The sequence below is a fragment of the Chiloscyllium punctatum genome, chromosome 38 (genome assembly GCF_047496795.1).
Source record: "Chiloscyllium punctatum isolate Juve2018m chromosome 38, sChiPun1.3, whole genome shotgun sequence".
In the NCBI taxonomy this organism is placed as follows: domain Eukaryota; kingdom Metazoa; phylum Chordata; class Chondrichthyes; order Orectolobiformes; family Hemiscylliidae; genus Chiloscyllium; species Chiloscyllium punctatum.
This window is the reverse complement of record NC_092776.1, coordinates 18013297-18040336: the sequence shown is the minus strand read 5'-3', so window position 1 is coordinate 18040336 and position 27040 is coordinate 18013297. Positions and strand designations below refer to the sequence as shown.

Sequence of the window (27040 nt, the reverse complement as noted above, 5' to 3'; positions counted from 1 at the left end):
AGTTTTCAATAATAATAAAAAAATTGTTGGCTTAAAAAAAAGGAAGCATCATTATTACCAAGGTGTGCCATGATTATTCTTTTTACTTAAAAATAACAGATACAAAACAATAAATAACATGTTTGGCAATCATTCACAGTACACAGAGTTCAGCCGTCAGAAATGGATATGTGGAAATCTGCTTTGGCCTATAATAGAGACTCATTGGGCCCCAGCTCTCATTAGCAAATTGACAACAATCTGTGGATGCCAAACAGCTGTGCAGGAACAACTTACTGGTTTCAACTTGAGACGATGGCACACCAGCTGGCTCCCCAGCAGTGGCACAAAGATCAGTCTTAGGTTATGGAAAGAGGAAATTGAGGGGGGAAAATTGGGAATTTATTGGAAGGGAGTTTCAAAAAGATGTTTGGTCCATGATTTGCAGATGTAAGTGATCCAACAGGTATTTCATTCGAGTCTCTGTGTACCTACTCTTTCATGTGTCATCTGCCATATCAGATGCTTAGGCATACGTGGCCTCAATGAATTTCAAGCCATAATGTTTCTGTACCAGAAAAGATACACATGCAAATTCCTCAATAACTTCATGATTAAATATACTTAGCAGCGTGGGGCTGAGCTACCCATTCAGACTGGAAAGGTCTCACTTGTTTGTGCTGTCATCAGGACAGAAATGATGGCAGTAAGATATAAACTTTGCATTTTTATATACATTCAATATATACCTCTGTACTTTCACGCTACAGAATGAAAGGCAAATCATGCATTGAGTGTTTTTCTTCATTACCATACAGTGTCTTCTGCCAATGAGTGAAGTGATCACGGACAGACACTATGATGTTCCATGGTAATGTCATCCCAAAAATGACCAAGCTCCCGTATAAACATGTCACATTTCCAAAGGAAGTAGAGTACTGAACGCATGAAAATGTATTGCAGCCTTAAAGACAGGACAGAAAAATCTTGGAAATCCATTACAGATAAAAGGTATTAGATTACAACACATTAAAATGTGGGGAAAGTGGAACATTTTTTTTTAAAACTGGTGCTAAAATAATTAATATTTAGTCAAACATTATTAGTTGTCACAGTATTTTACATTATTACAAATACTAATGCACCAAATAAAACTTCAGCTGCATATGGGATCTTGAGCTACCTTGTTTTGAATTATTGTCTATGTATGATGAGATTGGTCCATGTGAACAATTTAACTTCAGGCACAATGCAATCTTATTTTGTAATATCTCTTTCATAACCCTCTGTTGTAATAAAGACTGTCTTCTGTTGTGGCCGATTGGATCAAAGGTTCAAGATTGTCCCGTTTTATCTGAAATAAAACTAACAATTAGTTTAGATTTTAAAAACAAATGCTACTTTGCTTGCAGAGTGTGGTTCTAAATTATCTACCTTTCACTCTTGTATTGTCCATCTCCCCCTCCAAAGCAAATCTTACTCTCAGATTGTTCCCTGCCATGGTTATATAGAAAAGCACGATCTGAGTTACTGGCATGGCAACTGAAGCTGGAAAAAGCTAATCATGTGACATCTATGATTTCACGCTTTACCAAAGAATTGCAAAATGGAGACACTTTACAGGTCTTCTATTGATTGTATGAATTTCTCTATAGCAAAGATGGAAATTCACAACCTTTCTGATCTGGAAGCCTCAACACCAATGTGATGGAGTTTTTGCTATATATTGAGTTGTTGGACAAGCCACACACAGAGTCATACAGCATGGAAGCAGATCCTTTGGTCCAGCTAGTCCACGCCAACCATGTTCCCAAATTAAACTAGCTCCACTTGCCTGCATTTGGCTCATATCCCTTCAAACTTTACTTATTCATGTAATTATCCAGATGCCTTTTAAATGGGAAGATTGTACCAATTCCACCATTTCCTCTGACAGTTCATTTCACACATACTCCACCCTCTGTGTGAAAAAGTTACCCGTCAGATCCTTTTTAAATCTTTCCCCACACGTTAATCCTATGCCCTCTTCTGGGGTAAGGCACTTCCCTTACCCCAGAAGAAAAAAGAGATCTTGGCTATTCACGCTATCCAAACCCCTCATATTATAAACATCTATAAAGGTCACCCCTCAGCCTCCAACACTCTAAAGAAAAAAGCTGAAGCCTATCCAGCCTTTCCCTATAGCTCAAATCCTCCTGTCCCAGCTACATTCTTGTAAATCTTTTCTGCACCCTCTCAAGTTTAACAACATCTTTTCTATAAAAAGGCTACCAGAACTGTACACAGTATTCAAAAATTGGCCTCACCAATGTCTGTACAACCACAACCTGACATCCCAACTCCTATTCTCAATGTTCTGACTAATGAAGGCAAGATGCTAAACATGATCTTCACCACCCTGTCTATCTCGAACTTTACTTTCAAGAAACTATGCAGCTGCATCCTAGGTCTCTTGGTTTGGTGGCACTCCCCAGGGACCTACCATTAAGTGTACAAATCTTGCCCTGGTTTGCCTTACCAAAATGTAACACCTTACATTTATCTGAATTAAACTCCACCTGGCACTCTTTGGTCCATTAGATCAGGATGCAAGTGTACTCTGAAATAATCTTCTTCACTATCCACTACACCATCTTTGCCTGAAGATGTTACCAAGTAGAGTGAAAAAATGTCTGGAAATGAACCTCCCAGCTCAGCGAGCAAACCTTCATTCAAAATCTCAACCTGAACTACAAATCTTCTCAAACCTCGCTAACACCATCTATATTGGTGTCATCTGCAAACCTACTAATCATACCTCCTATATTCAAATCATACAAATTTTCACTGTTAAAATTGCAAACCTTGTTCTTCAAACTGGACTGCCCTGACTACAGTACATCAAGTCTCCCCCACCACCCCAACTCCACACAATTACAGCCACAAAACAAAATGCTGCTCTTAGGATGGTCATTTGGAATTAAATAAAATATGAATTATTCTTTTTCTAACCCAGTCATCACACTTTCAACCCAGTAAGAAACTGCATCATCTGATTTGGCTGCCCCAGGTCTTTAGATATCGCTGTTCTGACCCTGTTATATTGTATTGCTGAGACCCAGTCACAAACACATTTCTCAATTTCAGGTTTTGCAATGATTCTTTCTTTAGAGTTACTATAACTAAATATTATTTTAAGTATTTTCCTGCACTTAAATGCTAACACATTGACTATCAAATTGCAAAGTTAGAAACGTGCTTTTTATCTTCATGTCCTGAAATGATGGGTTTGAAGCAGTGGTTTCCAAATTTTTCTGTACAAGTCGCTATCTGCGAATACGAACACTCTCATGGTGGGTAGGGAAGAGGGGAAAAAAAAAGGATCAAGTCTACAAATCTTTCAGAATGTCTTTGTTAATATCAACAAATTCCAAGGGGTATCAAGTCAAAACTAGATAAATCAAGCATCAGCTACTGAAAACAAAAAGTAAAGTTCTGACTCATCAGTAGCACTCTTGCCTGAATCAGAAGGCCATGGGTTCAATTCCTACTTCAAAGACTTGAGCACAGAAATCTTGGCTGACACTCTAGTGCAGCACGCCAACAGTACAGTATTACCAGAGGTGCTGACGTTTGGAGAAGACATTAAATCAAGGCCCTCTCTGCTCCATCAGCTAGATGTAAAAGATCCCTTGCACTATCTCAAAGAAAAGATGATTCTCAATCAACATCTTTAAAAAGGACAGATCATCTGGCCATTGCTTTTTGTGGAAGCTCGCGGTGCACAAATTGGCTGCTGCATTTTCCATATTACACTATACTTCAAACATACTCAATGGCTGTAAAGACCTTTAAAATGCTGATCATGAAAAAGGTGCTAAATGCAATTTCCTTCTTTTTCACTTTGTTTAAGATACAGCATAAAAACAACAGTACCAATTCAACAAATCCAGTAAAACACAACCCTAATGAGCAGTGGGAAAGAATCTGATAAGCCCACAGACATTAAGGGAATCCAGTCTGAAAACCATCATGACCATTAAATGAAAACATCAATTCCAAAGAACAGCAAGACAACTGGTGTTTCCAGCAAAATACAGAACAACAGAATTTTGAATAGAATATACGACATGTTAAACACATTACATACCTTCCCTGTCTGAGGATACAGGCTAAAAGAAATGGGGACCATTAGTCCAAATACAATAGCCGTCATTACATGTCTGAAAGGAGCTAGAGCAAGTGGAAATCTTCTGATGAAATTTGTCCTAGAGTAGAAAAAGTATTATTGAGCACTTAACAGTAATAAGAATGTAGTAGGGAAAAAAAAGATCACAACATGGGCATTTATATGCATGTTGTTCAAACAGCTACTTGGGCCCCAACAACGTCCAAATCTCTGTCAATATCTCTCCACCTCCTTCTGCTAATTTAAGACTCTCTTGTGGACAGCTGGTAGCAATCTTGTCCCCAAGTTAGAAAGCTTTAAGGTCAGATCCCACTCCAAGGCTTGAGAACAAACATCAAAGTTGACACTTTGGCAGAGTGCCACACCTTTGGAGCTAGGGCCTTTTAGATGTGATATCAAGTTGCAGCCCTGTTTGGATGCATAGAAAAAGTTCCCATGGCATTATTACTGTTCTTATGAGCAAAAGAATTTGGTGCAAAGACAGGTATATGGAATTAAGCTCAGATCAGCCATGATTTCATTGAATGATGGAACAGGTGTGAGGGACTGAATGGTGTACTCCTGTTACTATTTCAAAGAAAGTAGGGGAATTACCCCAATTTCTTAGTCCTGTTCCTCCAATAATGTCACAAAAAGTCATTATCACCTGGCTATTTGTGGGATCCTGCTGTGCACAAATGGCTACAAGTGTTTTCTAATACGTACTTAATTAGGAGGAGTCCCAACATACTCTACAAGTATTGCATGGAGAATGGAACAATCAGGGGAACAGTAGATTCCATTGGGGTCCATGTGGGCAATCTGTGCAGGGAGCCCTAGGGGTCTGGTTAGGTATTACACATGCATCTGACATTTGTCTGCACTGTGGAGGAGGAGGAGGAGGGGGGACGGGGGAGGAGGGGGGAGGGAGGAGGGGGGAGGAGGGGGGAGGAGGGGGGAGGAGGGGGGGAGGGGGGGGGGAGGGGGGGAGGGGGGAGGAAGAAGAGGAATTTTGAGGTAGGTATAGGTATTGAGGTGGTATTAAAGATTTTGAGGGAACTTAAAGTGGACAAATTGACAAATTTATGAGGCTTTGTATCCCAAACTGCTGTGGAAAACAAGAAAAAACATTTTGGAGTCTCTGATCCAAATGTTTAATTCTTTTCTGGTCACAGATGAGGCACCAGAGGACCACACAACAGCTAATGTGGTTCCACTTTTCAAGGTAGATGGTAGAGAGAAACCAGAGAATTATAGTCCAGTGAGTCAAGCATCAGTGGTAGGGAAACGTATGAGGAAATTTTAATGGAGAGAATTAATCTCTGCTTGGAGAGGCAAAGTTTGATTAACAATAGTCAGCATGGCTTTGTCAGAGGGAGGTCACGCCTAACAAATTTGATTGAACTTTTTGAGGAGATAACCAGGTGTGCACATGAGCGTACAGCAGTTGATATAATTTATATGGATTTCAGAAAAGTCTTTGACAAGGTCCCAAATGGGAGAATGGTAAAGAAGGTAAAAGCACATGGAGATCCAGGATAATGTGGCAAATTGAATCCAAATTGTCTTAGTGGTAGGACATGAAGGGTAGCAGTAGGAGGCTGTTTGTGTAACTGGAGGCCGGTACTTAGTGGCATATCACAGGGATCAGTGCTGGGCCTCCTATTGTTTGTGACATAAATAAACGATATTGAAGAAAACGCGAGAGGGTTGCTTAGTACGTTTCTGCATAACGCAAGATAGGCTGGATAGTTGACAATGAGGAAGACGATCTTAGGCAGAAGGATATAAACAGATTGGCCAGGCAGGCAGGTAGGTCAGTGGCAGGTGGAATTTAACTCTGCTAAGTGTGAGATGATTCACTTTGGAAGAAGTAACAAACAAGAGTGTACTCATTGCATGGTCAGACTCTAGAAAGCTTAGAGGATCAGAGAGATCTGGTGTTCTCCCTGAAGGTCGCAGGACAGATTTGTTGGAATGTGGGTATCACTCATAACTAATTGCCCAGAAGGCAGTTAAGAGTCAAGCACCTTGCTGTGGGTCTGGAGTCACATGTGTAGGCCAGATCAGGAAAGGATGAGTTCCCTTACCTAAAAGACATGAGCAAACCAGATGGGTTTTCCAACAAACAACAGTTTCATGATTATCATTTGACTCTTAATTCTAGATTTTTATTGAATTCAAATTCCACCATTTGCCATGGGAAATTTGAACTCAGGTCCCCAAAACATTGCCTGGTTTTCTGGATTAATAGTTAATTAATAATACCACATAGGTTAATAGGGTAGTTAAAAAGACATATGGGTCACTTGCCCTTACCAGCCATGTGACAAAGCTGTTCCTTTAACAAGGTTAGGTTGTCCTTTTTTTTCCCCCTTGTAAATGACATACATTCTGAATCGTCAGAGGTTGAAATGGATTTTAGGGCCAGTTTGTTTAGAACTAAATGATACTGTCTCAGGCAGAAGGCTTTCAAGTTTTTAAAAAAAGACTTGCATAATTAAAAGGGAGTGGTCAACTCTAACAGCTCTGGTAATTCAGCAGTTGCAGTGAGTGTGTATGTGGAAAAGAAAGGTTGCTGAAGTCTCTCACTCTCTCTTCAAGCCAGTGAGAGCTTGTCTCACTTTATCTTTTGTGCCATGGGGTGTTTATTGGGATTGTTGCAAGTATTTTGGAACAGCATAATTAAGTTGGGATAGTCTGTTTTGTTTTCAGATAGGATAAGTTATTCAGTATTCTGTTATCTGTTCTTTGTATTGCATTCAGTAATCTCGTAAATAAATTCTGTTTTGTTTAAAACTAAGTAATTTGACCAGCTGACTCTCTCCTGGAATATCCATTGGACACCTGATTAAATCAAATAGAATGGTTAGGGTCTGGGCTACCTTCTTGAAATATTTTGAGGGGTCTGGCCTGATCCATAACAGTCATGGCATAGATTATAAGAGCAACAATGTTAGGTTGGAGCTTCACAAAACTTTGGTGAGGCCATGACTGGAGTAGTGGGTGCAGTTCTGGTCATCACACTACAGGAAAGATGTTACTGTACTGGATGGGTTACAGAGGAGATTCACCAGGTGTCGCCTGGGATGGAGCAGTTTAGCTACAAAGATAGGCTGGACTTATCCAGCCTGTTTTCTTTAGACCAGAGAAAGCTAACAGGAAATCTGATTGAACTGTGTAAGATTATGAGGGGCAGAAACAGGCTTGATAGAAATTAGCTTATTTCCTCCTTAGCTGAACAGCCAATAACAAGGGAGCATAACTTTAAGGTGAATGGCAATAGATTTGGAGGGGATTGGAGGATTTTCTTTCACCCAGAGGATGATATAAATCTCGAAGTGGAGGTCGAAAACTTCATAACTTTTAGAAAGGTACTTGGATGAGCACTTGAACTACCATAACATTCAAGGCTATGGGCCAAGTGCTGGATAGTGACACTAATGTAGGTTTAGTAGTTTTTGTCGGTGCAGACTCAATGGGCCGAAAGGCCTCTTCAGTACTCTTAAGACTCTGAAGTGCCTTGGGATAACTGGTGTTCAAGAAAAGTGCTATAAGAATGCGAGTCTTTCTTTTTACTTCCTCATCTATGATGTAAGAAAGCTAAAAGAAGTGAAGCTGGGGAAAAGTATGGAAAATGAAATAAAACACTGTTTTAGATAATGCAGTGAGTTTTTATCAATTTCTAAAAAATGGAATAGTGTTTAGAGAAGAACATGGAGGCAGAACTTGGATTCAATCTAAAAGACAATGGAAGACTTTTTCAAGAATATTTCCTACCTTTGTAAATAACTGACAAGTATGTTGGGTGCAGCCACTGTAGTTCCAACTAATACTGCTCGAGAAAACGCTGTCTCTTTTATTGCCTAGAGGGGAGTAAATCAACTTTGTAAATACTGCGACTAATCTCACAGTCAAAGATGCAACTTTTGGTTTTAACCCACAAGCTCACCCTTTATCATATCCAATATATAGAAAAATGATCACATCCAGGACACGAGAATGGTGAAAAGTCGATCAGCAATAATGAATACAATATCAAGATCAATTAAATGCAGCACTTCCTTTATGAAATATATATGAAATTTAATTTTTGAATATTACAAATGAAAATAAAAGCATGAGGTTACATTGGTGTAACATAACACTCCCATCCTCAAGAGCTGCTCACTAATCCCAGATGTGTTCCCAACAGCTTTAGAAGTATATAATGGCCACTGCTGGGACCAAAAGCAGTCACCAAGAAGAAAAACATGGATAACCAACTTGAAGTCCAGGCATTTTGTTGAAGAAAGGATTGGAGACTCCAGGTGAGGGAAGAGTTGGATTGGAGGGGTTTTGGAGGTTGTGGCAGGAGTCAGAAAGTGTGTTTCTTTCACAAGGATGCCAGGAAGGGATGGTGGGGCTGGTTGGTCAGGAAGAATAACACTACCTTCAAGCCAATTTTGTTCCATTGGCTGACTCCCCCGGATCCCATGTGATCTAACCTTGCTAACCTGTCTACCATGCCTGCTGCTATGTTCTTATTGATAGTCAACAGTGTGGTGTAAAACCATGTGTAGGTCAGACTGAAAAGGTTTTGTTAACAATACTTAGGATTACTTTTTCTGGCATCAGCTTAAATTTAAATTTCACAAAATTATGTGACAAAGTCGGAGTTTACAAACTTTTATTTGTTAGCCCATGAATATAGTCAATATGCAGTAAGATGCCTTACCTTAGTTCCAGCTAATTGTGAGATTCCGACCACATTTCCATTCTTATCGACAACTTCAATTCCTTTATCAAATTCAATGCCTCTAACTATTGCCACATTCAGAGCACTTGCAATCGCTGTGAGGAAAGACAGCAGTGAAATAAAAATTTATCTTAAACAAGTATCAAAATCAAAACATAAAATAGCATCTTAGCTCATTCTGTGAATCCTTCTTGGATATAAATCTTAAGTACAAGAGACAGCGATAACTTATGGCTGGTCAAGTCTGAAAAATTAAGAAAAGTGTCCTTGACTTTTTCCTCATGTTTTCCAATAGTGATTAAAAAATAGAGGAGCAAAAAAATTAAGCTTTCCCCTACTTTATGCACTTTCCCACAATCCCTGGAGTAAGACAGTGGGGAAATATCACTGCTTCTTACTCTGCTGACTCTCTCTAAACAGAAGCCAAAGGTTTGTGAAAATGCAAACAGATGATTTGTACTTCAATTGCTTCCTGGACTTGTAGGGTAAGCTCCCCAGCTTTGTTTGTGGTGCAGTGTTTCATAATAAACAGCAAAACTGAAAATTACAAAAGATAAGAAACAGAAAACCTAACCTGAAATGTAATGACCTGGAGAACAAATTCTCATGTCACACAATTGATGTGCGTTTATGCAATTGCAGAAATTGTGTCATAATTAAATTAGTCTTTTTATTAAGATAAGACAGATGCAATGCCTCCCTACTTTACTCCTTCATATCCTTATCAGGTAGTCATGTTCTAGGTGCAGCATGAGGTATCTTTCACTATTGTACTTGCACTTTAACCTCTTATTGCACTATTCTGATAATCCCGGTGCCCTCTCTGGTGCTCCAATTAATTGCCTACTTACCAAGTACAGGAACTGGCAGAATCTTTCTGAACACAGTATGTACTATAGGACTGTTAGAGGTGTAGCGATTCATCATAAACTGAGGGAAAACCTAATTTTAAAAAGGTTTTAGAAATTAGTAAAACATGAATATAAATATTTCTAAATGTTTGATATACAATACATGACATGCTTAGGATTTATTAAGTAGCAGCTTGCATACAAATGAACATATAAATTAGGAGGAATAGGCCATTCATTGCCTATTGTTTAGCTTTTGATAAGATCATGGGTGATTTGATCACTACGTTTCCAAAAAACTTGTATTCCCTTGTTGATCAAGAATCAAATTATCTTAGCCTTAAAAGTTTTCAACAATCATGTTTTCAATGCTCACTGGGAAGAGATCCATAGACTCACCACCTCCAAGAGAACACATTTATCCTCACCAATGCCTTAAATGGCTAAATAGCCACAATAATTTCTGCATTCTTATTTTCTATCAGATGGTTTGCACCGCAAGTGGCTGTGGACTTCAGATGAGCACAGAAATGGACTAAGATATATTATGTTCCGAACTACTGGCTGACACTGAATAGTAGGGCTCAACTTGGTTGAGTACTGAAGGACCATCAGCTCAAATGGAACCACATCACAGAGCAAATTAGCATCATCAGAAGAGATTGTACAACGAATAAAGGCACAAAGGAAAGAGAGTGGGTACATCTTTTCAATAGTTTTACCTCGTATCAACTGATAATATTTTGAATGGTATTAAAGTGAACATGAAGTTAACAAAAGCAGTGGTAGGAGATAGATGTTAGAGAAGCGTTCAGCCAAGTATAAAGATAGAAATACTTGCAATATGCACACAGTTTGTATTTTAGAATAAGTTCACGTTGGTTCTTAAGAATAATCAATTTTTTCCAAAATAAAAATAAAGATCACCTTTTACTGCTTAAAAAATGAAAACTAGATTTTTATAAAGTCCAAGATACATCTCCAAACAGATGAGGGTGCTGCATGGCACCATTGTTGAATTACATTACATAATTTCCCATAAAACACATAGCATTTTGATTACATACTCCCAAACATGTAGTATAGGTTGCAGCTCCAACCAAAAGGAAACCTTGTTGTAAAGAAACATTTTCATCCTAAAAGGAAACAGCATTGTGAAACAAAAAATTACTTTGCTTCAAACACGATATACAGATACAATAATTGACACTTAACATGTAATTTTTTTTAAAAATGAATTATTTTCAAATGTGTATAGTTTTATATATTCAGAAATGGCGAGTTTATGTTATGGGAGACCTGAAGAGACCATTATCCTGAGACCAAAACAATTAGTGACACAGAGTAGGTGGCTGTGTAATTATTCTGGATTCCAAGATGTTGTTCAAGATCATTAAGTTAACTGACCCAAGTACTTTGAGCTCTTTGTATGAGATTTACTTTGAGCAATTTCAGCTTACTTCCTCCATTTTCTTGCGACATTGAGTACAGGAGTTGGGAGGTCATGTTGCGGCTGTACAGTACATTGGTTAGGCCACTGTTGGAATATTGCGTGCAATTCTGGTCTCCTTCCTATCGGAAAGATGTTGTGAAACTTGAAAGGGTTCAGAAAAGATTTACAAGGATGTTGCCAGGGTTGGAGGATCTGAGCTACAGGGAGAGGCTGAACAGGCTGGGGCTGTTTTCCCTGGAGCGTCAGAGGTTGAGAGGTGACCTTATAGAGGTTTATAAAATCATGAGGGGGATGGATAGGATAAATAGACAAAGTTTTTTCCTGGAGGGTGGGGAGTCCAGAACTAGAGGGTTTAGGGCGAGAGGGGAAAGATATAAAAGAGACCTAACGGGCAACTTTTTCATGCAGACAGTGGTACGTGTATGGAATAGGCTGCCAGAGGATGTGGTGGAGGCTGGTACAATTGCAATATTTAAGAGGCAATTGGATGGATATATGAATAGGAAGGGTTTAGGAGGGATGTGGGCCGGGTGCTCGCAGGTGTGACTAGATTGGGTTGGGATATCTGGTCGGCATGGACAAGTTGGACCAAAGAGTCTGTTTCCATGCTGTACATCTCTGAGTCTATGATTGTTTTTCTGTGGAATATCTCTAGCAACGTTGGCGCTCGTACCCAGACTTTAGTGAGAAGTCAGTCATCGGCTGAGCAGGATGAATCTGGGTTTACCCTCTTTTATTGGGGTTTGATTCAATGTGTGGCTTGTCAGGTTACTTAAGTGAGCAGTTAAGAGCCAACCCTATTATTGTGGAACTTCAGTCACATCCAGGGAGGTCTGTTTAAAGATGACAAGTCTGTGTCCATAAAGATGATTAATTATCCAGGTGTGATTTTGGAATCTGAAAATTCATAGCCGACATTTTCTGGAACCATTGTACACATTCATAAAAAATATATTGACTCAAGTTGAAAAGTTTGGCACTTACTTTACAGGTAGTTTTATTTCTGTTTGTGAGGTTATAACCTGCACTGTATGACTGAAAGAGAAACTATAAACAAAGGAAATAATATTAATATATTTTCTAATAGCAAGTGTAAGTTAACATTAAACAACCGAAATTCTATAACTGTGTTTTAGAACCAGCAGCCCAATGAGAAAGTGTAGAAAATGTGAAACACTTCACTTTTAGTTCAGTACTCCTGTTAAGTGGCTAAATGAATGTCCTATAAAATTAAGACCTCTCAGAGAGAGAGAGAGAGAGAGAGACTGAAAATAGTGGAAATACTCAGGTCAGGAAGTACCTGAGAGATCAAAGAGGTTTCTCACGTGAATGGTCTTGAAAGAAAAGTTACAGATGAACAGCTTTCAAAAAAAATGAAACAAAAGGAATGGGTAGGAAAGTAACATCAATAAATAGGTTAATAAAACAAACAAAAAGAAAAACAATAATTGCTGCAGAAACTCAACAAGTCTGACAGCATCTGTGGAGTTGAGAAACAGTTAACATTTCAAGTGCAGAAACCCCTTTTCAGAGCAATACTTATTCACCTATTCAAGTTGGAGGTAAACGATTCCTTGCTACTGGTTCAAAGAAGGGAATGATTCTTCAATCATTGGCACAAATTAAGATTATTTAGTTATCATGCTGCTGTAAGACAGAGCTTGAAGGGCAAAAATTAGCCATGTTTCCCACATTATAACAGTGACAATACTTCAAACAAACTTTATTAGCTGCAAAACATCTTGGGCTTTCTTGTGGCCAGAGAAGACTTTTGTGACGGCATTGTGGCTCAGTAGTTAGCACTGCTGTCTCATAGCACCAGGGGGCCTGGGGTCAATTCAAGCCTCAGCGAAATGTCTGTGTGGGGTTTGCACATTCCGCCCATACCTGCATGGGTTTCCTCTGGGTGCTTCAGTTTCCTCCAACAGTTCAAAGATGTGTAGGTTAGGTGGAATAGCCATGCTAAATTGCCCATATTGTCCAGGGATGTGCAGTCTAGGTGGATTGGCCATGGGAAATGCAGGGTTATGGGGATAGGTTGATGGGGGGGGGGGGTGGGGGGAAGAGAAGAAGAGGTGGTTCTGGATGGGATGCCCTTTGGTAGGTTGGTACAAATTCGAGGGACTGAATGGCTTGCTTCCACACTGTAGGGATTCTATGATATAAAATGCAAGCCTTTCATTTCTCAGGCCACTGGTTCCTTATAACTAAATAAGTTTTGAATAAATAGAATTCTCATGGTGTATAAATTTGCTTCTTCTCTGTGTCAAATTGTGCAGTGTCTGATGCAAAGATGGTTGATCCATTGGTCACTCACAACAAAGTTTTGCCCTTCGTTTAAGCTTAATCACCATTAATTGTAATTCTTCTCACATTAATTTGTAAAACCTTTATGAGGAGTGATGAATTCACGCGTTTGACACATAATGCTTGGTTATTTTCATCTATGACACACGTGCACAATATTAACACACACAGTTGTCCCAATTACTAGCTTCTCACAAAAATACCGCACTTTATGTTCATTCATACATCAGAATAGTTGGAAACAAATTACGTCCAGTCATTACCTGCCAAAATAAAGCTGGTTTCATCCCTCTGTGAGGCAGAAGCATAGCCACAACCTGATTAAAATCAAACTAATTAGATCATTTGATATCATATAATAGATATATTTTATTAAAGGTGATATATTCATACAGTAGATCAAATTTATATCCATAGTCAAGGAAACATTTCATGAACAAACATCTCTCACTCCACTTTTTACATTCAAGTTTTTTTACATATTTTTAAAAAATGAGAACTTTACTACATAAGAAGGCTTTGTTTGTTGCAAAACAGCAAAGAATTTGGGAACTGGGGTCTTGTACTCATATAAAAACATCTCTCCCTATGATTCAATTAATCTAATCTAAACCTTTAACTATTTTGAAGTAGCAAATTGAACCAGTCTACTAAATATTCAGAGTTTTAGCTCTTACCAATGGGACAGCAAGTGGTGTAAATGCTGGAAGGAATGAAGAAAAATAAACGGTTGATTAGAAACAAAAGAAACATTTATGGCCCAGATGGAGGCCATTAGGCCATCTTCATCTGTGCTACTGCAGCCTAATCCTACTGACAAGCTCTCTGTTGGTAGTCTTGTTTTGGGATCTAAAGCGTACATCCACATTATCTACCAACTGTTCTTTCACTGTGTTCTAAATCCCATTTCCTTCTGAGTGAAACTAAATTACATGACGCATCACTTATCTTTCTATCAACTATTTACATCCATGACCCCAGTCAATCAACTTCTCTGCTAATGGAAACAAGTCCTTCCTCTAACTAGACCCCTAATTTTGTTTACACTTTAATGAAATCTCTGATTTCTATTTCAAAGAAAACAACTCCAGCCTTCCTACTACTCCTTCTGAGCTAAAATTTTCCATTCTGTGTATCATCTCTATAACCATTACATCCTTCCAGTCTCAGCATGCTCCTGCCCCACTGAACTCATCTCTACCGACCTCGACACTGTCCTATCCCCCTAGTCCAGGAACTCCCCACATACGTTCGAAACACCACCCACACCCTCCACCTCCTCCAAGAGTTCTGTTTTCCCGGCCCCCAACGCCTCATCTTCACCATGGATAGCCAATCCCTCTACACCTCCATCCGCCATGACCAGGGCCTCAAAGCCCTCCGTTTTTTCCTCTCCAGATGTCCCCAACAGTACCCTTCCACCAACATTCTCATTCGTTTGGCCGAACTGGTCCTCACCCTTAACAATTTCTCCTTTGGATCCTCCCACTTCCTCCAGACCAAAGGGGTAGCCATGGGCACACGTATGGGCCACAGCTATGCCTGTCTCTTTGTTGGCTACGTCGAACAGTTGATCTTCCGTAATTACACCTGCCCTCCAACGCACCTCCACCCTCAGACCCCACCCATCCAACCATAACAAGGACAGAATGCCCCTGGTGCTCACCTTCCACCCTACCAACCTTTGCATAAATGAAATCATTTGCCGACATTTCCGCCACCTCCAAAAACACCCCACCACCAGGGATATATTTCCCTCCCCACCCCTTTCCGCCTTCCGCAAAGACTGTTCTCTCCATGACTACCTGGTCAGGTCCACGCCCCCCCTACATCCCACCCTCTCATCTTAGCACCTTCCCCTGCCACCGCAGGAACTGTAAAACCTGCGCCCACACCTCCTCCCTCACCTCTATCCAAGGTCCTAAAGGAGCCTTCCATATCCAATGTTTTACCTGCACATCCACTAATATCATTTATTGTATCCGTTGCTCACGATGCGGTCTCCTCTACAATGGGGAGACTGGGTGCCTCCTAGCAGAGCGCTTTAGGGAACATCTCCAGGATACCCGCACTAATCAACCAAACCGCCCCGTGGCCCAACATTTCAACTCCCCCTCCCACTTTGCCGAGGACATGAGGTCCTGGGCCTCCTTCACCGCCGCTCCCTCACCACCAGACACCTGCAGGAAGAACGCCTCATCTTCCACCTCGGAACACTTCAAACCCAGGGCATCAATGTGGACTTCAACAGTTTCCTCAATTCCTCTTCCCCCACCTCACACTAGTTCCAAACTTCCAACTCAGCACTGTCCCCATGACTTGTCCGGACTTGTCCTACCTGCCTATCTTCTTTTCCACCTATCCACTCCACCCTCTCCTCCCTGACCTATCACCTTCATCCCCTCCTCCACTCACCTATTGTACTTTATGCTACTTTCTCCCCACCCCCACCCTCCTCTAGCTTATCTCTCCACGCTTCAGGCTCACAGCCTTTATTCCTGATGAAGGGCTTTTGCCCAAAACATCGATTTCGAAGCTACTTGGATGCTGCCTGAATTGCTGTGCTCTTCCAGCACCACTAATCCAGAATTTGGTTTCCAGCATCTGCAGTCATTGTTTTTACCTCCTTCTATATAGTGTTGACCAGAACTCCATGCAATAGTCTAACTGTTGTCTGGTTTATACACAAGGTACCAATATTTTGTGAACAATAGCATGCATAGAGGATTTATTAATGGATAGTGAGTATAATCGGGACATTTTCAAATTGGCAAGCAGTGTGTACTGAAATGCCACCGGGGCAGTGCTGGGGCATCAGCTATTTACAATCCACATCAATTACTTAGATATATTTCTCTATATAATTATACCTAAGTTTGCTGATGCTAAGCTAGTTGGAAAACACACAAAGAGGCTGCCCAGAAATATAGAGAGGCCAAATAAATGGGTAACAAAAGGCAGATGATTTATAATGTGAAAAAGTGTGGAGTTACAGAAAATATTTCATTTTCAAAAAGGTATGAAACGTCTAGGTGTGATATTCAGGGAGAATTAAATGTACTCATGCAAGGCACACAGTTAGGATGCAGGTCCAGCAAGCAATTAGAAGGTTAAATGGAATTTTGGCCTTTATTACAGGAGAATTGGAATACAAGGATAAAGAAATGTTATTTCAAATGTATAGGGTTTTGCTGAAACTATCATCTGGATACTGAGTAAGGTTTCAGTTTTGATATTTAAGATGACAGAAATGCACTGGAGAGAGAGAAAACAGCAGTTGGATGAATGATGGTGAGCCAGAGAGAACGAAAAGTTGCTAATAAGGTTCATTAGAAGGTACGATGGCTTGGCTCTGATAAAAACAGCCCACGTGATTACATGACCAGGGGTGAAGGGGTGGGTAAAGGACATGGAAGGCAGTGTTCAGGCTATAAAATGATTAAACTTGATGTTGAGTCTGAAAGCTGCAGGGTCCCCAAGTAGAAAATGAGATGCTGTGGCCTTGGGATTAAAGGCTGTCCTATAATGAGAAGATGAGCAGTGTGTGTCTTTATTGTCTGGGATTGAGAAGAAGGAGAGGCCACCTCATTAAAACGGACAAGTTCCTAATGAAGCTTGATAGGGTCGATTGTGGGAGATTGCTTCTGGTTGGAGAATCTAAAACACAATAGCAGTCTCAAGATGAAACAGATCATTTTAGATGAGAGGAGAAGAAATTTCTTGACTCAGAAGTATTGCAAATATTTCAAATTCTCCACCCCAGAGTGTGTGTTGTGGAGTCGAAATCAGTGATTATATTTAAGGTTTGGATAGACAGATATTTGGTCTCTCAGGGAAGCAAGTAGAAAGTGAAGCTGAAACCCAAGATCAGCCCTGATTGTACTGAATGGCATAGCAGGTTCGAAGGCCATTTGTTTCAGTCCTGCTTCTATTTCTTGTGTTCTATGCAGTGCTCGTATAACCTGCATGTTCTTATACTCAGAGGAATTCCATCTCTCAGTAGCAGTGAATCTGTGGAATTCTTTACTGCAGAAAGTTATAGATGCTGGGTCATTAGATATATTCAAGGTTGAGATAGACAGATTATTAATCATTACAGGGAATCAAGGGTTATGGGGAAAAGAAGGGAAAGTGTCCAATGATTATAAGATCAGCCATCTCATTGAATGGCAAAGCAGGGACTGAATGAGCTGAATGGCTTACAACTGCTCCCATGTCTTATAGTCTTATATATCTGCTAAAAAGGAACATATCTAACTTCCGCTTGCAACCATCCCATCTACCGGTTTTGCTACCTTCAAAAGGTTTGTGGACATGCAATCAAAGGTATCTCTATTCCTTTATACTTTCTAACATTCAACTGTTTATTGCTTATTCCTTACCTCGTTAACATCACCCCACACTTCTCTGGCTTGAGATTCCATTTCCTCCCAACTGATCAGTCCATTGATATCTTCCAGAAATCTACATTTTTTTTCACTAATATATCTCAAAATATTTATATATAATCACATGTCACATGCAAATTTGCATGCAGTCAATTTATACTGGTTTCTTTTGAACTTAGCAGGCAGTGATTTATACGGAGCTACAGTTGAACTTCAAGCAGTTAGGCTGCAACTGGCCTTAAGGGTGCACTGATTTATAGTAACTGAAATGTTTAACTTTTAAAATCAAAAGCAGCATACATCATAATTTCCTGTAAGCACATCACAAGAGATCACTTACGATCCTGAAGCAAAGAAATACAAGAAAGGAAGCTCACAAATATTGAATAAAATTCACCTGAAGCACGGAAAACGGTTGGTAACACATCTCCAGTATCTGGATGAACTGAAGACTAAGGAGACAAAAGGGTAGAGAAATAGGCATGACATTAACCACATCAATACTAGAGCCAACTGCCAAAAACGCCAAGGTTTAAAAACAGATTACTTAGCATTCATCACCAAACTCCACGGCACTTGTATTGAGAAGTAATTACATTTGCTTTATTTGCCCCAACAAGATGCAAATATAAGACATTTCTAAGATGTATAAATTCACAAAGATTTTCAGCTACGCCAACACCATCTCAAGTGCTGTGTAAACAGAACACAGATGGTCAAGTGTTGCAACCAACCTCTTGTAAGGAATTGTGTTATCACAAAGGTTAATAGAACGTTAGCCTTCATCACAAGGGGACTGGAGTTCAAAAGGGAGCAAGTTGTTTGCACAGAGACTCCATCTTATTTCCTCAACTACAGAGGACTGAAGAATGATGTAATCGAAGTATTTAAAACCTGAAAAGGATTTGATTTGAAATATTATTTCCACGGGCTTGGGAATTAAGAACAAGAGGACGGAATCTTAAAATTAAAGCAAGACTGTTTAGAAGCAAAATCAGAAAACACTTTCTCCACATAAAAAGGTAGCACAGTGGCTCAGTGGTTATAACTGCTGCCTCACAGCGCCAGGGACCTGGGTTCGATTCCAGCCTCACGTGATCGTCTGTGTGGAGTTTGTACATTCTCCCCATGTCTGTGTGGGTTTCCTCTGTGTGCTCCAGTTTTCTCCCACAATTCAAAGATATGCAGCTTAGGTGAATCGACCATGCTAAATTGCCCATAGTGTACAGGGATGTGTAGGTTAGGTGCATTAGTCAAGGGTGAATGTGGAGTAATAAGGTCAGGGTGGGTCGGCACTGACTTGTTGGGCCTAATGACCTGTTTCCACACTGTCGGGAGTCTATTACTATCTTTCCTAAAAGTGTCTAAGTACTAGAGCAATTGGACTTTCCAAGATTGAGAAAGAGACTTTTGCTAGGTGAGGCCATTAATTTTCCTACCTTGGCTTCATATGACTTAAAGGGAGGTACAGATCAACCGTGAACTAAGTGAGCAATGAAGCTGGATGATGTGGTTGAATAATCTTTTCAAATTGCTCTTACTTTCTGTTTCTAAGCTCAAAAATTCATACATTTATTCACTTATCCATATTTTTGCCCCTTTTTGTTAGTAGTTAGGTTTCAAAATAGACTAATAGTTTCCAGAAGCAGAACCTTATTTGGATATAGGGGTTTCTCCTGTTGGCTTAGGGGTCAGTGAGAGATCCAAGGATGCCCTTTTTCGTGAAGGTCTGCTGTATCATGATCCAATCAGGCAATGGCAAGGCTAGCAGCAAACCTGTCTCAAGGACAAGACCCCTGATGGTGGTATTCTCCCCCCAGCGAAAACAGCTGGTCAATCACAGATTAGCAGCTCCACTGAAGAGACCATGACCGCTGCCAGAAGGAGACCCAACCACCAACCTCACACAGACCCACTACCCCAGGAGACCCCATGATCATCCAGTGACTTGAATCACAGGTCGATTGTATGGGGTGGGGGTAGTGGAAGGGTCAGAAGGAGTAGGTGGAATGGATAGCCAAGTTGAACTCACATTGGCTCCCACATTTTGCAATATTCAGTCCTTCAAGCAAGCACCTTTAATTGACCCTTCCCCCCACCCCCTCCACCTTAACTGGCACTTAAGGCCCTCAACTGGCAGTAGGGCAAGAAAATCTTATTCTACCTTAAGAAAGCTCAACCACCTTATGATAAGTTTTGCTCACCAGAGTAAGTTTCAATGCTTGCTTAATCTGAAAGAGAAAAGGGGTAAAGAATTACAAATCAACTGGAGCAGGTAAAGTCAGTCATAAAAGTAATTATGGAACGAAAACCTATCATTATGGGTACATCTTAGAGCCTCACTTACCTTTTCATTTTTCACCATTTCTTTCAGACTTGGGAGGCTGTCCTGAAGCAGAGTTTGTGCATTTTCTATTTCCTTCTGTTGAGGAATATATAAAAAGCATTTCAAAAAGAAAGACAACCCTGATTCTGTGATTTGAACCAACTATCTATATCCAACCGATAACTTCTGCTCATTAAACTTTATAGTGTTCAAATTAATGTGGTATTGTCAAATCATTTTAATTCATCTTAACTTTTAGAATTTTTCATTAGGTGACAAGACATCAGGCCCAAAATGTCTGCTCCGTTAAGTGGTAGGACATGGATTCACATCATGAGATTCCAGTGAGGAAAGGGGATTCACTTTGCCTCATACATCACAGCATGAGGACCTGGACAAAAGATGTATATTTCATCACAGATAGGAAGAAATAGGACCGGGAAATGCCCAAGGGATAGTATCACATCTCTGGCAGCATGAAAACAGGAAAGGCAACAGTTTGACTGTTCCTCCCCTCTGCATAAGAATGGTTGAGTAATCTACAAACTAGATTGGGCAAATAGAGGGAACAGAATTGTGTTCCTTTTCCACTTCAGCCAAAACAGCTGATTTAATTCTACTTCTAAAGTGAACATTTCATCATCCTATCCCCTACATGTCAATACATACATATAATGTAGACAGCAAGAATGAAAGACAGATCCCTTCCCTCGACTAAGGTCACAGATCAAAAGAAAATGATCAGCAAGTTAGCATGGCTCGGCTAGATATGTATGTGCATTTTTGTTTGTAAAGGCCGTAAAATATTGTTGAGTGAGGTAAAAGTTCTAAAGGCATTAACACTCAAGTTAAATTGACACCACCAATTCTACTGATGTAACATTCTGTGCATAAGACAGAATTTAGAGGAACTTTTAGAGGAAGCAGATGTATCTGTACAAACTGTCCAAGATCTCTGTAATTATACCTGGTCAAATATAATTGTACTTATTGTTTTCATACAATAACGCTTTTTGTTATCCAAAAATAGTATCTCTTCCAGAGGAACACTCCATATACTTTGGTATATCTGCGAGTGCTGATAACTGGATAGGCCCAAGAGAAAACAAAAGCCACTGGGTAATAAACCATCCAATACCACAAATTGGCAAACACTATCAGCAGTAATCAGTTGTCTCATACAATTTTCAATGACTTTCTCAACAACATCAGTGCATATTGTTCTCTCGAAGTCTGCAAAGTAGCAATCCTGGGGTGAACAATAATTCATAGGTCGAATCATATTCAAGCTGCTTCATGAATGGCCTTCCTTTTGTAATAAGTCAGAGTTGAGATGTGTGCAATTATCAGTGAAAGGTTCAGCACCATTCAAGCCTCCTTGAATATTGAAGCAATTGTGTATTCAAATACAAGAAGGCCTGGACAATATCTACATCTGGGCTGAAAAGTGGCAAGTAACATTTGCACCACACAAGTGCCAGGCAATGACCACCTTTAAGAACAGAACATCTAACCATCACCCAAGCCATTCAACAGCATTGCCTTCACTGAACCCCCATTATTAATGTCATGGGGTTACCATTGACCAGAAACTGAACTAGCCACACAAATACTGTGGCTTTGAGTGCAAGTCAGAGACTAGGAATTCTGGAGTAACTCACCTTCTGACACCCATATTTGTTTACCCATCTATAGGGCACAAACCAGGAGTGTGATGAAATACTCTCTACACACTTGGCTGAGTACAGCTACAACAACACATGACATTGACACCATCCAGGACAAAGCAGCCACTTGACTGGCATCACATCCACAAACATTCGGTCCCTCCACCATCGAAGCTCAGTTGCAACAAGATGCATGACAGAAATACACCACGACCTCTTAGACAGCACCCTCCAAAAACATGACCATTTCCATTTAGAAGGAGGAGGGCAGCAGATAGATGGGAATGCCACCACCTGCTAATTGTCCTGCAGGCCACTCACTATCCTGACTTGGAAATAGATCACCATTCCTTCAGTGTTGTTGTGTCAAAATCCTGGAACTGCCTCCCGAATGGCATCGTGGCTATATCTATACTAAATGGGCTGTAGTGGTTCGAGAAAACTGTTCACCATCACTTTCTCAAGGATGACTAGAAATGGTAAGCAAATGCTGGCCCATCTAGCAATGCCTATATCCTGTGAATGAATAAAAATATTCAATGAATACAGCATAAGCCATCTCAAACTTTACAAATAAAATTATGTTGCAGTTCATAGAAATATAGACATTCCTTGCATTCCTTTGTGCTGGGTAAATGGAATGAGTATTTATAAAGCAGTTGAATTGTAACATTTCTTTCCACATGGTGAATAGAACAATTTGAGATTTTGGCCCTCAGACGAAAATACTCAAGGTGTACCGAATGCTGAGGCAAAAGTGATTTGTCAATAGGTTGAGCAGCAACTCAGATATAAAGTATCCACAACTGGATACCTGTCTTGTAATTAGTTTACAGGCATTCATTAGTAAAGTTTCTTTAAAATAATCTACCTTTCCGTGGATGGAGTGAAATTATCCTGAAATAGTAATGACAGAATTGGTCTTTAATTAACATTAATTCAATATTGTTTTTAACTTTCATTGTCATGCTTCCATTCTGCTGTTAATCTGGATACAATTGATGATATCGATCAAAGTGAATCAGATGCTACATTATTTTCTGTCAACCTGAAGATATATGTTTCGAGCTTGCAACTGAGATAAAATGATAGGCAGAGATTTAACAAGTTTGCAATTCGGCAACAGAAGGCACAACTATCAAAAGGTGAAATTATTAAAATCAGAGATGTTCACAAGATTACAAATTACACAGAGATCTCCCAGATGGTTGTGGGACTCAAAAGATTAAAAACATAGAAAGCAGCAAAGCTTTGATTTGACAATTGTCAAAATTGATTTGACAATTGGAAAGGGAATTTTAAAATGACTAAACATTAGAATCAGAGGCTAGGAATATTGTGGTGAGTAACTCACTTCCTCACTCCTTGAGGCCTCTCCAACATCTACAACGGCACAAGTTAAGAGTGTGATGGGATACTTCTCACTTGCCTGATTGGGTGCAGCTCCAACAACACTCAAAAAGCTGGACACATCTACTTCAGCCCACTTGGTGTACGCCACATCCACAAACATCCATTGTCTCTACCACTGACGCTTAGTAGCCGCAGTGTGTACCATCTACAAAATGCACTATAGAAATTCACTCAAGATCCTTACAGAGCACGTTCCAAACCCATGACCACTTCAAACTGGAAGGACACAGGCAGCTGATACATAGAACAACACCACCTGCAAGTTCCCCTCCAAGCCACACAGTATCCTGACTTGGAATTACATAGCTGTTCCATCACTGTCACTGCCTCAAAATCCTGGAATTTCCCCCCAATGGCATTGTGGGTCAACCTACATCACAAAGTACAGCAGCTCGCCACCACCTTCTCAAGGACTACGAGGGATGGGCAATAAATGTTGGCCAGCCAGCAATGCCTATGTCTTGAGTGAATAAATCAAATTCAAGTGAAAAAAAAGCACATATAATTAGTCGTAACTCTACTTGTAATCAATTTTGTTTTAAATTAAACTCTGCTTACATTTGATGCTAATAATGTTGTTGGATCCAAGATATCCAGCCATTGAAGCAACCTACGAAAGAAGGGCTGTAGAACACAATAAATTAACTTTAATAAATACAACATGAGCAAAACTAAACATATAAACAGTGACTGTAACCTATTATCAAGTTAAACATGGACAAGGAAACCTCCTGTTGATGACCAACAAACAGCCCCCCACTCTTCATTCAGTGTCTGTGGGCCAAAATCCTGTAATGCCCTTCCTAACAGCACTGTAGATCTACCTACACATAATGAACTTCAGCGGTTCACTACCACGTTCTCAAGGGCAACTAATAATGGGCAATGAATGCTGACCCAGCCAATGAAACCCAAATCCCAGGAAGGTAAACCTTAAAAGTTTTTTAAATTTTATGAACTTTGAACATTTTTTTTTCCAAGGAAGAATATTTTTGAGCAGTCAAGTCATGGCCATTCTATTAAGCTAGTTTGTTGTCAACAATTGTCAGGAACAATCTTTCCACAACAATTAAAAGTTTATACTCCTTTTTGAAATGTTTAAACAACTGAGAAGTTAGTAAAGTTTTGTTATGTAGAAAGTTGAAAGTAGAAAGTAATTAACGCAGCATTTTACTAAATTTCATACCAGTCATGATCATAGTTTTCAGAAACCGAGTCTTTGAAAACAAAAATGGATTTAAAAATAGCATTGAACGATGTGGATTGGATTCAGGACGTGATGCACTGTGTTTTGATGTTGGAATATCTAGACAAGGTCAAAGGTTGTCGTTATGGCAGAGTGCATTTCAGCAGCGCATGTATTGGTTAGGATAATGATTTTGGTTGCACAGCCAGCAATCTGGTCAGGAAGAAACAATTGCTGTTCCACTGTTCTGCTACATGTAGGCAACTTCACCCTCAGCACATTAAGATGGTAGTGGGCCACTGCCTCCTTTTAGCAGACATACTTAGTAAAACTAGGCACTTCAGGTTATTAAACGTGGATGCTCTGGTTTGAAACAGCAAGCAGCTGACTGTCAGGAGGTTTTTGAGCATATTAGGCTAGACTAGATAAAGACAGATTTTCGTCCTTAAATTATATTAGTGAACCAGATGGGTGTTCAAGACAATTGATGATAATCATGAAACTGTCATTGAGACTAGCTTTCAATTCCAGTTATATTAACTGAATCTAAACTCCACCAGCTACCATATAGGATTTGAATGTGTGAGGCAAAGCATTAGCCTGGTCTTCCAGATTGCTGGATCACTGCTGACTACAAGAGAGACCAGAGAGCTGAACAGGAGAACATGGAGGCTGAATGTGTAATGGTTGATCCGAGAAAATACTGAGGAACTCAAAAATGGATGACATTTTGGATAAATATTAAAACTGTTCTTCGATTCTTTAGCAGGGAAGACAGTAACTCAGTTGTGACATGATCCAAAGGTTGCTCCTGCAAAGCTATCAGTAAAAGATTAGCTTTGGCCTACCAAAAACATATTGGTCTTCCACCGCAAGAATGAATTTCATGTCTTTATTTCCTTCAGCAATGTGGTCTCGCTTTCAATTCAAGGTCAAAATCATGACCCGCAATAGTGGTTTAATGTTGTAAACTGGCACTTGGATTACATGCTGAAGGACACCCTGAAGTGTGGTGCAATTACTGCAAAGGCTCAATGTGGATAAGGCCACACTGTAGGACTGGCTTACCACAGCAAAGTGAGTGGTTGAAAGCCAGTTTTAAAAAAACCCTGGTGTTGTCAGAGGAAAACCAAACTGATCAATACTGTGATATGCAATTTCTGAACTGCACTAAAATAATAAAAGCAAAATAGAGTGGATACTAAAAATCTGAAACAAATGCCAAAAATGTTGGAGAAACTCATGACATCTGACAACACCTGTGGAGAGAGGACAGCAAAATATTCTCAAGTCATATCAAACTTGAAATATTAATTCCATTTCTTTCTCCACAGATGCTGCCTGACTTCCTGAAGTAAGTGAGCACTGCAGATGCTGAAGATCAGAGCTAAAAAATGTGTTGCTGGAACAGCGCAGTAGTCAGGCAGCACCCAAGGAGCAGGAGAATCGACGTTTCGGGCATAAGGAGGACTTATGCCTGAAACGTCGATTTTCCTGCTCCTTGGATGCTGCCTGACCTGCTGCGCTTTTCCAGCAACACATTTTTCAGCTCTGACTTCCTGAAGTGTGCAGAAATGAATCTTTCTACAGCTTACAAACACATGGCATTTTTGAAGCAAAGTCAAATCATGTTCTTCAGAGTGCAAGCTAAGAAAGCAAATACAATAGCCTAGGCTTAGAAGAATGAACGTTGGAAGGCGATAATGCCAGGATAAGAGATGATTTTGAGATGCCAGTGTTGGACTGGGGTGTACAAAGTTAAAATATCACACAACACCAGGTTACAGTCCAACAGGATTATATGGAAGCACTAGCTTTTGCAGCGCTGCTTCTTCATCAGGTGACTGTGGAGTATGGAGGATAAGAGATGGCTGAGTGAGATTTCTGCATGGGGACGGTGATTTTGAGTAGTTTCAAGGAAAAGGTACCTGCTGAATGGGACATTTGCTGCATTATAGCAGTCATTTGGGGGCTAGTATTTCATGAAAGCACTTAACAGGTTAAAATATTTGTTAAACCAATACAAATACCTGCTCTCTTCTCCACTGGTTGCAATTGACCTCCATTGGATCCCAATATCTCTCTTCCCAGAGTCAAGCTTCAACCCAGAGCCTTCCCACAACCGCCATCTTGAACTGAAAGTGAGGCCACATCACTGAAGGAAACAAAGACATGAAGTTTCAACCGCAATTGGAATCATAGTAACACGGCAAAGCGCCTTTAACCTCAACATCGCTGTGCAATTCCAAAATGTAGAGAAATGAATAAATTCCAAATCTTTATCAAGCGGGGAAAAAATTATTAGAACCAGGCACAGCGACACCGCGCGGCCGGGAGGAGAGGGAGCAGCGACACCGCGCGGCCGGGAGGAGAGGGAGCAGCGACACCGCGCGTCCGGGAGGAGAGGGAGCAGCGACACCGCGCGGCCGGGAGGAGAGGGAGCAGCGACACCGCGCGGCCGGGAGGAGAGGGAGCAGCGACACCGCGCGGCCGGGAGGAGAGGGAGCAGCGACACCGCGCGGCCGGGAGGAGAGGGAGCAGCGACACCGCGCGTCCGGGAGGAGAGGGAGCAGCGACACCGCGCG

The 27040-nt window shown here is 40.4% G+C and overlaps 1 protein-coding gene across 3 annotated transcripts; it reads right to left on the bottom strand.

Moving 5' to 3' along the window:
- Positions 1-65: 65 nt before the first annotated feature.
- On the bottom strand, positions 66-27035 carry sfxn4 (sideroflexin 4). Of its 3 annotated transcripts, none has more exons than XM_072557319.1 (14): positions 26486-27035; positions 23828-23893; positions 20211-20285; positions 20068-20094; positions 18261-18315; positions 14153-14178; positions 13739-13792; positions 12153-12215; positions 10783-10851; positions 9716-9806; positions 8844-8959; positions 7907-7992; positions 4109-4226; positions 66-1344 (listed from the first exon to the last, which is right to left on the bottom strand). In XM_072557319.1, the coding sequence occupies exons 1-14, from the start codon at positions 26519-26521 to the stop codon at positions 1330-1332; spliced, it is 897 nt and encodes a 298-aa protein (XP_072413420.1). In that variant the 5' UTR covers positions 26522-27035; the 3' UTR covers positions 66-1329. The 3 variants fall into 3 exon arrangements, with proteins under 3 accessions (XP_072413420.1, XP_072413419.1, XP_072413421.1); XM_072557318.1 differs by having other exon boundaries at positions 66-1333; XM_072557320.1 differs by lacking the exon at positions 10783-10851 and having other exon boundaries at positions 66-1333.
- Between the last annotated feature and the right edge of the window lie 5 nt (positions 27036-27040).

What these genes read in the sequence shown, in the direction of transcription:
- sfxn4 (XM_072557318.1), bottom strand. Translation starts at nt 26,521, where the DNA reads ATGGAGGTCAATTGCAACCAGTGGAGAAGAGAGCAG. An exon ending in CCTATACTACATGTTTGGGA is followed by an intron (nt 9,807 to 10,782) that starts GTATGTAATCAA and finishes TTTTAAAATTAG; the next exon opens with GTTTTCCCTCAGTTTATGAT. An exon ending in TCTGCCAGTTCCTGTACTTG is followed by an intron (nt 8,960 to 9,715) that starts GTAAGTAGGCAA and finishes CTTTCCTCACAG; the next exon opens with CGATTGCAAGTGCTCTGAAT.